At 39.4% G+C, this 16008-nt stretch overlaps 1 protein-coding gene across 13 annotated transcripts in view; it reads right to left on the reverse strand.

Annotated features, from left to right (window-relative positions):
* Positions 1-16008, reverse strand: part of DGKI (diacylglycerol kinase iota) — a 423828-nt gene that overhangs the window by 105540 nt on the left and 302280 nt on the right. For all 13 annotated transcript variants that reach the window (XR_011438274.1, XR_011438273.1, XM_070265910.1 and 10 more), the window contains one exon: positions 9975-10075. Coding sequence is in view for 11 of the 13 variants with exons in the window: in XM_070265910.1 (XP_070122011.1) it covers positions 9975-10075 (101 nt within the window). In the remaining 2 variants the exon portion in view is untranslated. The remainder of the gene's footprint in view (positions 1-9974; positions 10076-16008) is intronic.

Below are 16008 nucleotides of genomic sequence, written 5' to 3' on the forward strand. Positions count from 1 at the left end.
GTAAGGCCAGAAATAGCCTGAGATTTAGATTGCCTTGCAGTTAGGTTTCCAATTTTAATGACTCAAATGCCAAATAGAGAATATTTGGCTTGACAATAGTTCATGCCAAAAATAACTTTTAAGAAAAGGTCGGTATTAACATTTTAGGTTTCACTTTACTTAGCTAATTCTGACACTTCTCAAGAAAGTAATTAACTTATATTCCAATTCCCTGAATTTGGAATAGTAGGGAGGTCAGGTCAAAAGATACAAAGAGAGAAACTTGGAGGCTAGTGATTATATGAGTCTAATCCCCAGTACCTAGAACATAGTAAGTATCAACAAATACTTGTTAATGAAGAAGTGAATGAATGGACTCAAGGATTGTGTTGTGTGCATGGTTCTTTCCTGGCCTTATTTCAAAAATCAGGTGCTGAGTTACGTAGACAAGGTAGTACTTTCAGAACTGAAGTGCCCCAGCCAGACCCATGATGGGAATGAGGCACTCATTCCCTCAGCTGCTGGAAGTGTTGGCTCTGCGGACAGCTCACAGCTGAGTCTCTCTCCAGGAAGGAAGTCACTTCACTCAAGGCTTGGTCCCTCCCAGAGGACAGCCTAACCTGTCGCCAGTAATCTTTGCCTTAACAGGGACAACTCTAAACGGCCATCCCAGCTCCAAATATCCCTATGGGAATCCTTGGCTGCAACTGCATCACAGCTCATCTTCTTCCTCTGCTCAATCCTACCTTCCTCCCTCTTCACAGCTGTCATTCCCTCTTGGAGAATCCCCAATAAATCCCTTACACGTACAATTCAACGCAGAGTCTGTTTCCCAGGGAAACCCAACTAATAACAAGAAGAATGATCCCAAATTCTTTTTTTAAAACACATTTCTATAAGTGCACAACTATGTCTTTACAAAGAAGTAGAGCTGTGTACTAGAACATGTACCAGATTAGGAGAGAGAAGATGTAAATTCTTACTAAAATCCTGTCGCAGCTATGCAACCTGTGTGAGGCAGTCTTTCTAAGTGTCCCTGGGATGACGCATGTGGACAGCGCCTATGAAAGCCCTCTGTAAACCATGAAGCACTATGCAAACACCAGGTGTGATTATTTATTATTAAATATGATGTCATGACTCTGCAGTGGCTGATGCCACTCACACATTAACATGATAGGTAAAAAGTAACAATTTTATACACCACTCTTAGAAGAAAGTCTTTAAAGAGAAACATAAGTACTGAGTTGATATCCCAGAGTTGTCAGCCTGGGAAGGTCACAACAAAATGGGCTAGGTGGGTATATAAGCGGTAAGAATTGGTCATTATTGTATGTGTGTGTGTACATAGAATAAACCAACGAAAAGGAAAATATTCCTTTGGGCAGAGATTTAAAAGGACATACCTGCAACTGATTGTTCTCATTACCAAAGGCTAAGTTTTAAAAAAAGAAGGATTAAGTATTATCAACACTTTAGGCTCATTTCCTTGTGTGAGACCTAACATCATTAGCATCTAACATAGCACAGCTCTGGGAACACTTCTTATTTTCCTATAAACAAAACAAGGCTTTGGGTCATAAAAAGAATTAAATAATGAAGGGATTTATATTAAAAATAAGATTATCATCTTTCAGCCTAATATTCCCCTGGCATCTGAATCTCTGAAGACAAGAGAGTGCACTCACTTATAAGCCGAGACGTCCAGGAACTGAGAAGTCAGGCTCAATGTGCTTATGAAAAGCCAATGAATTCAGCGATCTGTACCTGAAATGCCGCTCAGCAGTTCTGCCCGGGCCACTCACTGTCCCGCTCTTGGAATTGACTGTTTTAAATTTTCTCCTCTCTTCCTGAACACTGATACCCTCCCTTCCCTACTTTTAGTTGGTAGGCTTGCTTCTTATTTCACTGAGAAAACAAAAGCAATCAGAATAGAACTTGTGCTTCTCCCTAGTACCAAATACCCCAAGCTACCTGCCTCTGTACCCACTCCTCTGCCTTCCCTCTCTGTCCTCTGGAGAACCTGCCCCCACCCTCCACTGTGCACCAGATCCCATCTCTACTCAAAGGCATTGCTCCTGCAGTTGGCCCTCCCTCCTGAGTCAAATTGTCTCTCTAGTGGATTGGTCCCATCAGCATATAGACTGTACTATCTTACAAATTAGAAAAAAAACATCTTTGATTCCACATCCCTTTCCAGCCACCATCCCATATCTCTCCTTCCCTTTACAAACACCTCACAAAAGAAACCTAGGCAGAATCACTTCCTTTGCTCCCATTTGCACATGAACCCACTTTATTCACCTTTACCTTTTTCACTCTATAACCTCTTGTGAGGTTACTAATAACCACCCTCTAGCCAAATCCAATTACCAATTCTTAGTGCCCATCTTACTCCAAATCTCTGGGGCACGTGACACAACATCACTCTTCTTTTATAAAACATTTTTCTTCCCTTGGCTTCCAGCCAACAAGCTCTCCTGTGTTTGCCAGCTCACTGTGTTCTTCTCGGTCTCCTTTGGGTCCTCTGCATCTCCCCTGCCACTGTTTACCAAGTTGCTGAGGCCAAAACCTCAAAGGCATCTCTGAATCACTTTTTCCTCTTCAAGAGTACAGCTAATCCATCATCTACTCCTACCAGCATTACCTCCGAAATACATCCAGAACCCAACCATTTCTCCCCAATTCTGCTACTTTAACTCCCTCAACTTCCCTCTCTCACTTAGAATATCATATTAGCCTTGTAGCTGGTGCCCCTATTTCTACCTTTATAATCCAACAGTCAAGTCTCCACTCAGCAGCTAGAATTATTCAAAACAAATGCAGGCATGTTATTACACATCTTCTCAAATAATTCCACAGCCTTCCCATTACACTCTGAATAAAATCCAAAGCCTTCTCCATGGCCTGCAAGCCCTCTCCCTGTGCTGGTCCTTTCCTGAAACTTCAAAATCATTTCCTACCCCTGTCCACCCAACTAACTAGGTCCAGCCACATGAACTTCCTAGCTGTTCGCTAAACATTTCAAGGATGTTTGTACCACAGGGCCTTAGCACATCCCATTCTATCTCCATAGGGATACTCGTCCCCCAGAAACCCACATGTGCACTCACTCATTGCTTTCAGGTCTCTGCTTACATATCATCTCTTCAGAAAGTCCCTCCCTGATCACCTTATCAAAAATGGAATACATCCCTATTTTGCTTGATTTTCCTTTATAGCACTTACTGCTATATTATATTATTCATTTGTCTGTATCTCCCACTGGAATATAAGCTCCATGAGGGTGGACACTTTTCAGTACCCCCATCACTTGTACCAGAAATATCATAAGCGGTCAATGAACATTTGTTGAATTTATGAATAGATGATTTATTTGGGGGTGGAGGGAAAGCCAAAAACAGAAACTTGTCCAACAAACCAGAGGGTGGTAAATTAAGGCAAAGTCAGCTTAAACATAAAAAGGCATTTGAAGTAGCATTGTGAAAGATTTTAAAACAAACGAGATGTTAAAACAAACATTAAATGTATTTTATATAAGAAAATAAGAACTACTCCTTGGAGGGAATGGAGAGCAAAGTGATTAAATAAGTATTCAGAACTTGGACAGTGTCCTTACATGTTCTGTCTCAGTGGCCCTATACGTAAAATCCGGATAACAATGCTACCTGTCACACAGAGATGTTGGGAGAGATAAATTGCATGACATGTGTAGAAATGTTAAGACATTTCCTAGCTCACAGTAATAGTACAATATGTGTTTATTATTATTATTAGTTTTTAATAAAAAGATAAACATAACATATAGACAAAAGACAGGGAAGAACAGTAAATAAACTAAAAGTACAAAACTCTGGGTAATTGTCAACTTGTGAAAATAGGAATAAATAAACACCCTCACAAAAGGATGGACAGTGCCCTTCAGAGCACAGACTGACATCATTTACTCTTTAGATTTCAAAATGGAACACCTACCTTCACCAAATGGAAACCTAATCTCTACTGAACAGCCCAGCTGTCAACTTGTTAAATGAGGGGGAAAGATTCAATTTTAGATGAAGCAATGGATAGGAAAAAAAAATCAGTGTTTTTAGCAAACTCATGGAGCAAAATGCACTTTGACAATTTTCTAATGCTCACACTCATTATAATGAATGATGCTGTAGCTTTAAAACTTTACTCAGGAAACATATCAGGAGGTAAAATTTTAAATCCTATGTAATTTCTGTAGGGCTAAACATTTATCATTATATAGTATGTTCTTAGGAAATACCTAGTTTAACCACTGCATTTAGCAGATAAAGCAACCGAAGCCTGAAGATGATAAATGCATTACCCAAGGTCATACCACTAATTAGTGGTTAGATTGGCTTTTCTCATTCTTGCTTATATATTCCAGCCCTTCTTTCAGTTATTCAAATGATGTCTGATAAAAAAATAGGTACATAGTGTTTCTGTAGCCCTATCACAATCCTCATCACAGGAGGAAAAACTCCAGCAAATCAGCACTATTTCTGGTTTGGGGTCTTTTTTCCCCACCACTCTTTGCTCCGAGTAAGCGCTCAATAAATGTGTATTGAATAAATGATATTGTAATGTTAGATGTGCCACTTCATCTTTTAATGCCTAGCATCTACCATGCTATCTAGCTTATAATTGATGCAAATATACAGTTTTTGGAAGCATGGTTGCATCAGTGATTGAATGGCGCCACCATTTTGGCATATTTATTAAATTCAATCAAGGTCAAATACGGAAACTGGAGACAATGAAAAACCCAGTGATCCACCTCCCCCCCTCTCCGCCCCCCCCCCCCCCCCCCCAGTTTGAAGATGGATTAGACTTAGCGACTCACTCACAAAGAACAGCATAGGGAAAGGCAAAGAATAGTAACTTTACAGTGGAGAAACCTAGCAATGCAACCTTAACTAAATGATCAGGTTACCATTACCAGGTATGTCATGCTGAGATCAGATGACCCCTGATATGTTGGGACATGAAGGGTACTTCAAAATAAGTCAAACAGAAAAAGACAAATAACACACGATTTCACTTGTACATGGAAGATAAACAAACAAACACATAGATAAGGAGAACAGATTGGGGTCACCAGAGAGGAAGGGGGTGGGGGCAGGGCAAAAGGGGCACATATGTATGGTGACAGATAAAAACTAGTCTATTGGTGGTGAACATGATGCAGTCTATACAGAAACTGAAATATAATAATGTACACTTGAAATGTATACAATGGTAAGTCAACATGATCCAAATAAGATAATTTTTTTAAAAAGAAAGGTACTCCATCTCTGTAGTATTCTCTAAGAACCCACAACTCCAGTCTAACTATGAGTACAACAACAGACAAAGCCAGATTGGGAGATATTCTACAGGATACCTGGCCAGTATTCCTTATGACCATCAAGGTCATGGAAAAACAAATAAAAGGAAAGACTGAGAAACTGTCACAGACCAGAGGAGACTGGTGAGACACGCCACCTCAATGTAATGTGATGTCCTGGATAGATCCTGAAATAGAAAGCCCAGAGTCTAGGTAATCGTAGTGAAGCAATATCCGTTTCTTTGACAAAGGTACCATGGTAATACATGGTGAGGGGTATAGAGGAACTCCCAGTAGTATCTTTTGCAACTTTTTTGTAAATTTAAAATTATTCCAAAATAAAAAGTTTTTAAAAAATTCAATGATGGATACCAGATGACACACTTACAAGACCGTCTTAAGACTGAAGAAAGGGAGTTTGCAGATATCTGGCCAGATCACCAAACATGGGCATTCAGTATTTACATGTTTCATAGGTTTAAACAGCTTGCCATCATAGCAGTCTCCTGTACTAGTAGACAGGATAAAAGTAAATTGAATGATTAATTATGTTTTCTTCCCATAATCTTTCTGTGATATTTATCAGTGTTGTCAACTCTATATTTGAAAGTGAGAAAGTGAGTTGGAGGGTGGTAGTGTGTGCACTTAAGTGAGAACTATGCGTAGAAGAGGTCAGCTGCTCTGAGCCTGTCTTTTGGACCCGCAGATTGAGGAGCGGTGTGACAATAGTGTGTCTTTAACAACAGCAACCACAACAATCATAGCTACCACTTCTAGAGCGTACGCTAATGTGCCAGACTTTACACCAGGCATTTCATATACAAGGTTACATCTTACCCTCAGCACTCTATGAGGTTGCAATCATATTCTCATCTTAGAGATGAAAGATTTGGTCATCAGAGAAATTAATTACTTTGTCAACTTTGCAGCTGAGATTCAAACACAAGCATTTCTGACTTCTACTAAGTCAGTAAACAAAAGACAAAGAAATTCCATTAAGGCAATTGCCTAGGGCATAATCCTAACATCACTTGTCTTTACCAGAGAATAATATACTGAGATATTATATATTGTATAGACATACATTATAAACATCCCAATAATACCCATTATGCTGCTATAATGTATGTAAAAGGGTTGAACACTAAATTTGATATACAACAAGTGTTAGTCCCCTCCTACCCTTGTAGGCTACATCTGTTTTCAATTAGTTCCAAACTGGTTTTTGCTCTTGTGGTTTAGGCCCTAGACTGGTATTAACTATCATGACATTTCAAAAGTGCAGAGTCAGTTAACGTCAGAAGTAAAATTTAACTAGTTTACATGGGATAGAGTTAAATCTTGCCTAGTATCAAGTTATTCTAGATATAAAACTATATGTCATATTTATGAAACTCTTTTGAAGTTAGAAATACGACATATTTTCAAAAATGGATTACCCCTCGCTTACACTATATGATTACATGCTTTATTAAGGACTCATTTACATACTTCATTCAGGTTACGGGAGCAAAGTTTTTATCATTATTATAGATTTACTTTAAGAATTTTTTCTTTTTAAAGATTTTATTTTATTCCATTTTCTCCCCAAAGCCCCCCGGTACATAGTTGTATATTCTTAGATGTGGGTCCTTCTAATTGTGGCATGTGGGATGCCACCTCAGCGTGGCTCGATGAGTGGTGCCATGTCCGCGCCCAGGATTTGAACCAACGAAACACTGGGCCGCCTGCAGCGGAGCACATGAACTTAACCACTCGGCCATGGGGCTGGCCTCAAGAATTTTTTTTAACATAGCCACTTTCTCTTTATGTTCTGCTCTTAAGTTGAATAGACTTTCCTCTCCTCAACATCATAACCATTATCTTGAGGCTGAGTAATTCATAAATCCAGTGAAAAAGACATTATTTTAAGTAAGTCTGGAATTTACCAGCAAGAGCTGAGAGAGGGACTGGCAAAGACTAACTCTTTTCATGCTATTATTTTAGGGGGAATGCCCCCCATGTGTGTTGGGGCTAAATGGAAGGGAGATGGGAAGCATTTGAAAGAGTATAGTCACCTTTCTGTATGCTAAAATAAGCAAGGCAATTAAATGGACTGCCATCCTGTAATTATCAAGGAGTCCTGCCTTACAGACGGAAGCAGGGCTTTGTTAGACAACAAACATTCAAGCTTTACTCCAATATGAATAATGATCCAGACACATGAGCAAGATTCTATTAAACAGTGATGGCAAACAGCCACATGCTGCCTGGATGAATCATTTGGTGTACAACCAAGCAAGGGAACTAATTTTTTAAACCCTGTAACAATCCTGCTCTAGTTTAGACTTTGAATGTTGACAATAAGTGAATGACCTAAGAGGATGCACTCCTTTTATTCTTCTGGGATGCAGGTCAGAGTGCATTCTCAGAATCTCTTTTATCTAGATGTGGTTCTAAGCCCTTAGTTAATACTTCTGAAATAACATATCTATTTTGGCATGCACATCACATACAATTTGAACTGGTTTTTGCCTTTGTACTCAACTTGAGCCCTGCCAGCCTTCCCCTGAATCTGTAGTCAGTTACAAGGCAGAGCCAGGCAAAGAGAGTAAGAACAAATCCATAAACCCGAAGGACAAACTTTCCTGAGCAAGCACAGGAAGAAGCATCAGCACCATATAACAAAAGTAAAATGACTCAGTTAGCCACTTTTACTTCTAATGAATATGTTGTCTTCTTCAAACCCAAATCTTTAGAATGAGAAAACTCTTGGGTCCCAAAGACACGGCTGAATTTATTGGACATATACCCAGTCGCCCTCCCCAATTTGATATAAGAAGTTTCCTCTCATAGAAGTTTTATCACACAAGCTATGATGAGTAAAGCACTCGCCAGGAAATGTCAGCTTCTTGTAAAAACTCAAATCCCAATTACCTCTGGCAATGGTGGGCACATAATGCCACAGAAAAGATAGAACAGGTAATTGAAATCCACAGATAAGCCTCAAATCTCTTTCAGCCAAAAACTTCAAATGCTTCCCCACTCCCAGATGACTTTCTTCAGACTTGATGGTAAGCTGTAAAATGTTACTAACTTGAGATCCAGTCTCTTTTTTTATTTTTCAAAATTGTAAGCTATTTGTTCAGAAGTTTGAAAGAGAGAAAGCATAAAACACTATTCTTTATAATTAGTGGCCTCTAAAAGTCAGTTTAATTTACATTGTAGCTACCTCTCCCTTTGCAAGCATATATGTCCATCACTTATGGGTTAAATTAGATTCTGTGCCAGTCTGTCACTTATAATCTCATTTACATTAGAAAATATAATCTGACATTTACAGAAAGAGAAATGCAGAGGTTCAGGGAACTGTCCCTCTTCCACTTCAAACTTTCCTACCAAAGGAAATGGGAGTGAAGGACAGAGTGAGAAGGCTGGGGAGAAACTAACAGGTATTGATGTTTAAGAAAAAGAACCAAAAGGCTTGAGGAAGCTGAAGCAGCAGAAAAAGTGTCTGAGAAGGCAGACGTTTCCCACAGAATTCCCTGGGAGATTCAGTGACCCGGCTACCAGGGAAACGGATCCTTGCTCACTGCCACTGCCAGATGTGAAAGTTCCCGCACCCACCCCTGAGACTTCTGGATTTCAGGATTTCCATCCATTAAACCCCACTCCAGGTCACAGGTTCAGGAATCAGAGCTTGGAAGTCATTATCCCAAGAATGCATCCCCTACTCCAATCCTGCCAGTTCTAGCTATTTGGATCTTCTACAGCTCCAGCCAGGTCCACACCTGGAGCCAGTTGGTGGTTTTAGTTCATAAATCTCTGGTTCTGTAGAAAACTCCTTTCTTCCTGTTGGCATCTCTGCCTGTGCCTTTGGACACTGGCCCTCATCGTCTCTGACTTTATTGTACTTGACTATTGGCCCCCACAATTACAAGGAAGCACAGAACCCTAATATCTAACACACTTGTGGCTTTAACATCTTCTGGCTTACTTTACCCATTATATACTATGATATAGGCAGGGATCTAAAATACTGACTTGAATATAAAAAGTGCCCAATAAATACTGAAAAACAAGGTGAACTAAAAATTAGTTATACATTTAAAGAAGCATATGGAACATATGAACACTGAGAAGCAATTCATATGTTGACTCAATTTAAGATTTCAGAAACAATGGCGCCTCATCATCAATTAATCACTTTATCATTGCATTTTTTGACATCATATAATCACATAACAGCTAGAAGCGTTAGGCATGTCTTCACGGATAATTTTGTCACATCTGCATGAAGAATGAGGACAGTATTTGGTAACGCAGGCTCCAGGAAGATACCTGTGCTGTCTCAAGAGTTTTCTAGATGTTACTATACCATGTGGTATCACCAACTTTCTGCTTTATCATTTTAGGTAAACCTGAGACTAAAATGGTTAATAAACCAAGAGACCCTAACATGGCCATCTTCAGCATAATAATTTTATGTTGCTGCTTTCCTTTTCCAGTTCCAACTTCTTCAGCCCATATATCATCACAAGGCGTTCATATGTTATTATGTTTCCCTTCATTTCTCTAACCACGGTTTTCAAACACATGATGAATCTATCCATCAAACCAAGAAGGACCAAGAAGCTGAAGACAGGCTGATGTGATCAAGTAGACACTTTCAACTTACAAGCTTCCCGGAGTTTCTCTTTGTCATAGTGGAATCCTTCATAGTCTTGTAAACCGATTTTGTTCACCCGGATCCTCAGGCGGTCTGGGACAGACTGGGGACTGCAAAACAAGAACCAAGTAGTCAGACACAAAGGAGAGAGTGGAACTGGGGGTCACATGCACCTGGAGGGGCTAAAGGCAATATCATCTCTTCATGCTTAGAAGAAAAAGTTCACATTCAAACCAGTATCGTGAGTTCTTTACCAGCAATTATCAGAAGAACACTTCTCCAGAAACCTCAAATTTCTGGAATTTAGGTAAGAACACATAAATAAGCAGAAAACACCTTTAGAGACCACTCATCTCATATTTGGTATCAGCTTACTAAAAATTCTAATAAGATCATGTGTTCAGTTCCACAATAAATTAGACGCAGCGAATCTGAAATAGTGAGAAGTGGCACAGAGCTTTAAAGAACTGCTCTAGGTAAAATATGCCCATAACAGCCCAACATGGCAGCTTGACCCACAAAAGAGACAGAAAAACCATGAAAAGCAGACTAAGATCCACAAAGCATAGGACTGAGACGGAAACAGTTCGACTTGCCTCAACAGCCCCTGAGAGCAGCTCTCAGTCAAAGCACACTACAATAAAGTCCTCTGACGGTGCCTCTAAGCAACTCAAAATGAAGAAAAAATTTTTTAATATGTATATTGTACTTTCCTTAGAAAGGGAATAAAGTATGTAATTCATTGTAAAAGAATTCAATCCCAACAAGTTCAGGATACATATTAAACAATTAAAAGGAGTAGTGCCAAACTTTCTGAAGTACCCTGTTCTCCCTCAGAATGTCTTTACCTGGATTCCTTGGTTGTTCTTAAGTAATATTTTTAAAATAGTTTAATCATGGGCATTAGTCGAGTGAAACAATTTTCATCAGCAGCACTATGGATCAATACAGGTCTTCAATATATTAATATAACACAATGTCTACTTGTCCTTGAATATTATCTTTTACTTAGATTTCATTGGTTTAGAGAATTTTCTCAAATAGAGGATTGCTTCTCCTTTCTTATATTATGGGATAAAGGTCATCATTGACTAAAGTAGAAAGAATACCATTATGCTTCAATTTATTTCTGTAAAGGAAGGAAAGAAAGAAAATAAAGAGAGAAAAAGAAGAAGGGAAAAAAGGGAAGAAGTGAAGGAGGGAAGAAGGAGAGAGGAGGGAAAGCAAAAGGAAAAAAAGGCAAAAGAGGGATGGAAGGAGGAAGTGATACTTTTAAAATATTGTCAGGATACTGCTACCCCCACCTCAAACACACACACACATTTAATTTCAGTGCAACTTTGGAAGAGGGAGAGAAAAATAATTTAATTTCATCCCCTTGTCTAAAATCTCATTTTAGGGCAAAATAGAGTAACTCCCTCCATGTAGACTCCTATTCTACTCATCTCCAATATAACACATGCATATCCAACTATAGATACATATGTGCACACCCATACATAGTTCTCTCCCCCCTCTATACACACACTGAGAGAGACTGAGATATAAGCGCACAAATTCTAAAGAGAGATGGTGAACACAAAAAAAAGTCTGAGGTTCACTGGGTTAAAAACTAAGCCAATACAAAACCACGAGGTGGATATTTCTGAGGGAAAGCTGAGCAGATTCAATAGTTGCACTGGTCCATTCAGTCAAGGTATATTTGTTGGGTGTCTACTTGGTATTGGGGGCATTGTGCCAGACATTGAACAGGCATTGATAAATAAAATTGACGTAAGTAGTTAAGCTGTGATGGGAGATATGGTTGGACAGCATATTTGTAAATTAGTGGCACAGATTTTAAGTATCACACATACCCACACCATCATTTACAGATAGGGAAACTGAGGTTCAGAAAGGTAAAGTGATTTAATGGTCACATAGCTACTAAGTGGCAGAGCTGGGAGCAGAGCCTTGGACTCCTCACTCATTGGTTTCATGCTCCTTCTATTATATGAAGCCAAAAATCCCATGGATTTGACAGCAAAGTCATGGAGCTTGGATTAAAAGAGTGAGATGATCTTTATGTGGTGTTCAGATTATTCTTTATCAATAAATAATGGACAAAGGGATGGCTAAGTAAACTGCGGTACATTCAAACAAGAGAACTTTGGGCAAATATTACAAATGAGTGTGTAGATCTACATTTATTTAGAGAGAAGTCTGACTACGACATATTGTTAAGTGAAAAAAAGTCACGGAAAATTATGTATGGCATAATCTCCTTCATGTAAATTGTGGAATTTAGGAGTTTATATACATAGAGAAGTGTCTGGAGAAAATGTTCAACAAGCTGTTCCAAGGAGTTATCTCTACATGATGGGATTTGGGTTTACTTTACACTGAGTATCATCATTTTTAAAAAAATAATCTAATTATTTTAAAAGTATGTCAATACGTAAATGACAACTCAGGACAAGAGTAAAAATAAGAATTATAGAAAAGAGTGTTAACTATTAGAACTGAGTGGATAGGAAATAATTTAAGCGATTAACAGAGTGGCCATACAATATTCGTATCAAATGCGTGTCTCCAAATTAAGAGGGGTCTGAACTCTTTACTTTCAAGTTCACCCCAGTGACCTGCAAAGAGTGTAATTTGCAAATATCTTCCTTCAAGAATAGCAGATAAGAGGGAAGCTAGAACTACAGAATGTGGTGGCCCATCATACTCTGTAACGGGAGATGAGGGAGGACCGATGTGGAAAGACCTCCACCTAAACAACTGTTGAGACAACAGCAAATCAAACAGCAGTGAGCTCTAGTGTTCTCCGGTGGGCTGGAGGTATCAAAGCTGAGACCTGGGTACAGCAGTAGCTGTGGAGTGAGAAATAGCATTCAGAGAATGACTGCAGACCAGTCATTGTACTCCTTCTCCAGGGAGCTCCCCATCGGCTAACCAGTATGTACCACCTTTCTCAAAATCCATCAGTGCCTGCTCCCTGTCCACATGCTTCTACTTCGCAGTTTCTCATCTATGCCTGTTGATTCCAGCCACACACCATTACCTCCCATCAATCTTCCTGACTTACAGGTGGTTCACCATGGACATACAACAGGAACTGTTATGTGAATAGAACTTTCAGGATCCCAAATGAATTCACATATTCTGTCTCTTCATCTCTAGAGTAACCAGCTAAGCAAGATGAAAAGAAAATGGAGACTCTCACTAACCCCTTGTCATTTTCTCCCATCCACCTCTCTACACATTCACTCTCTCACTCTCAGCTCCCATTTTCTCGCAACAATCTACAATGCATCCCTCTTTGCCACTAGCAGCAGCTTACTTAAACCCGCTGTTCTGACTAGGGTACCTGGTGTTCGGGCCTGCTGTCAAATGTTGCCACACATGAGGCCCATCAGCAAATTTTAGGGCACTCAATCAGAGGGTCCATGACGGAAAACACCTTTGAATTATTCTGGGCCCTGGTGTAAACAGTAGGTATGGGAGGCAGCTCAGCAAAGTGGTTAAGAGCTCAGACTCTAAGTCGGATTGCCTGGATTTGGAGTAAAGTTCTTCCTATTACAGGTTAATCAGGAAACTCTGTGCTTCAGTTTCCCTCATAGATAAAGTGGGGATAATCACAGCATCTACCTCATATGGATATTATGAGAATTAAATGAGTCAATACAGGTGATGTGCTTAGAAAAACGCCCGGCACATTGTAAGTATTCAAGAGATATCAGCTATTATCAGCTTAATTACTATTCTGAAAATTGCTCTCCTAGATAAAGTTCTGCTAACGTACAATAGCATCTGCTGCTGCCAGGTATTGAAAGAATTTTAGGGCATATACAGGAACCTCCCTAGACACTTCTGAGAAGCTGCTGGGCTTCCTCTGAGAGGAAATTGTCTAGCCTGGCTGGTGTCATGATTCTCCTGGATCTTCTCCCATCTGGTATTTTACAGGCCAAATGATGACATGAAAACAGACAACTAGAACATGGGGGAGTGTACACTGAGATTAAATGAAAGCCAAGTAATTCAATTGTGTCCCTTTGTGTCATAACGTATTAGTGTCCCATTAAAGGCTGGCTGGAGGTGGAGGATGACAAAGTTGATCCTTGGAGTCTGGGGAATAGCACTGCTATTAGTTTTCTAAAATTAAATTTTGCTAAGAAATTTAGTAGAGCATAGAAGAGACTAACAACCTGGGTAAAAATGAATTTGCGTCCGTGCCAACATCCACCAGAAGCTACTCCTAAACTGATTTCAGCTCTATATTAGAGGTTCTAAACCTGACTTCCATGGAAGCTTTCAAGTTCCCAAAAGAGACTCAGCAATCTGTGAACTCCCTTTGAAATCGGGGCAGTGACCTCAATCTGTCACCTTCTAATTTTCTCAGAAATGTCAAGATTGAGCTCCTCTAAAAGCCCAGGATGACTTTCTCAAGAACCATAACAAGAGCACCTCTCACTAAAGTCACACAGATGGGCCACCACAATCTCCAGACCATAGCTTCCCTCATCCATGTTATGCACACCTGTTACCCTGAGATGTTCAGAAGGGGGCGAAGGGGAGGAGTGCCATTAAGGCAACTCCCTGAACACTCACTGCTATCCAACTTCCACCTAATTCTCATTACTCTCTGCTCTCCAGTAGGTTCTGCCAAGAGTTTGGGGGTTTGGTTTTCTTTTTAATTATTCTTGGCTCTTCAAAGACTTTCAATCCATTAGAGTCAAATTTCCCTCTATGCCTTTAAACTTCTTCATTTTTTCAATTTCTTTACTAAACACTGCTTCTCTCAGACTGCTAGCGGACGCCTCTCATTAGAATCCCCTGCACATAATATTAAGACAACATAGCACAGCACATAAAGCAGGATGTAGAGTCAGAAAAACCTTAGTTCTAATCTGAACTCTGTCAGTTAACATGTGGTTAATGTTGAGAACTCTGGAGTTAATTCCCCGAGTCATTTTCTCGCCTGAAAATGGGACTGATAATAGGAATGTAGTGAGCACCAAATGAGAAGGTACATGTAAGGCATTAGCACATTCCTGGTAAGTAGTAGGTGTTCAAAAATAATATATTGTTGTTGTTACTATTAATAGCATCCTGACGCTTCTTCAACTTCCACAAGCCCTACATTTTTTTTATTCAGTCATGGATTACAACATCATAGCAGAAGCTGGAGTCACAGCTCTAAAGAGCAGTTAGTAGATCTCAAACCTTGGCAGGATGAGAGTCTGTCAACATGGGTAGGGAGACAAGATTCAGAGTTACACAGTCACCTATAGTCTGTTGGGCGAGAAAGCAAGTGGGGACTGCTGGATGAGAATGTTTGCAAGATATTCTACTTAAAGATATTGAGAATATAAATCCTAATTCATGTTACAGAGGAGGCCCTTAAAGTTATATAATCATTCTACATTTTTACCTTGTAAATATCCTGTTTTCATTAACATTTCTTAAATGGTTCAGTGTAAGACCTGCCCCTTAAAAACACTATGTAGACTCCGATTTTTATGACAAATTACAATTTAACCAGGCATTCGTTACTCACATATAAAGAGTTTTCCTTTGCAAAGTAGAAAAACATCACAACTCTGTCTGCCTTTCTCCCTTGAGGCCTGATTTAATAATAATAGAAATAAGTTGCTTTGATTTCTTTCAAGCAATGTAAATGTGAGATTCTACCCAATCATAACTTAGATATAATAAAGTATATTTCTAACTCATCTTTAGTAGAATTCACTTGAATTGGCCCTAATTTTATGAAATGGACTTTGATTAAAATATTAATTTCTAGTGTGAATTCATGGCATAAAAGACTATTTCTTCCTCCTCTTTGCAGCTCCAGTACCTAAAATAGAGCCTGGTCTGTGTTGTTTACAATACCTGTTTTTGAATAAATGAATGAAAAGCAAGGAAGAGTCAGATTTCTCTGGGCCTATGCAAGGCCCTGAGGCCTTAGCACAGTTTGGCATCAGAGTGTCTCTGAGCTGCTCACTAGTGGCTTTTCTCTTTGTGAGCCCCCAGCAAACCCTGATTTGGCTGTCCATTT

This window comes from Equus caballus, chromosome 4 (assembly GCF_041296265.1).
Source record: "Equus caballus isolate H_3958 breed thoroughbred chromosome 4, TB-T2T, whole genome shotgun sequence".
Taxonomy (NCBI): Eukaryota; Metazoa; Chordata; class Mammalia; order Perissodactyla; family Equidae; genus Equus; species Equus caballus.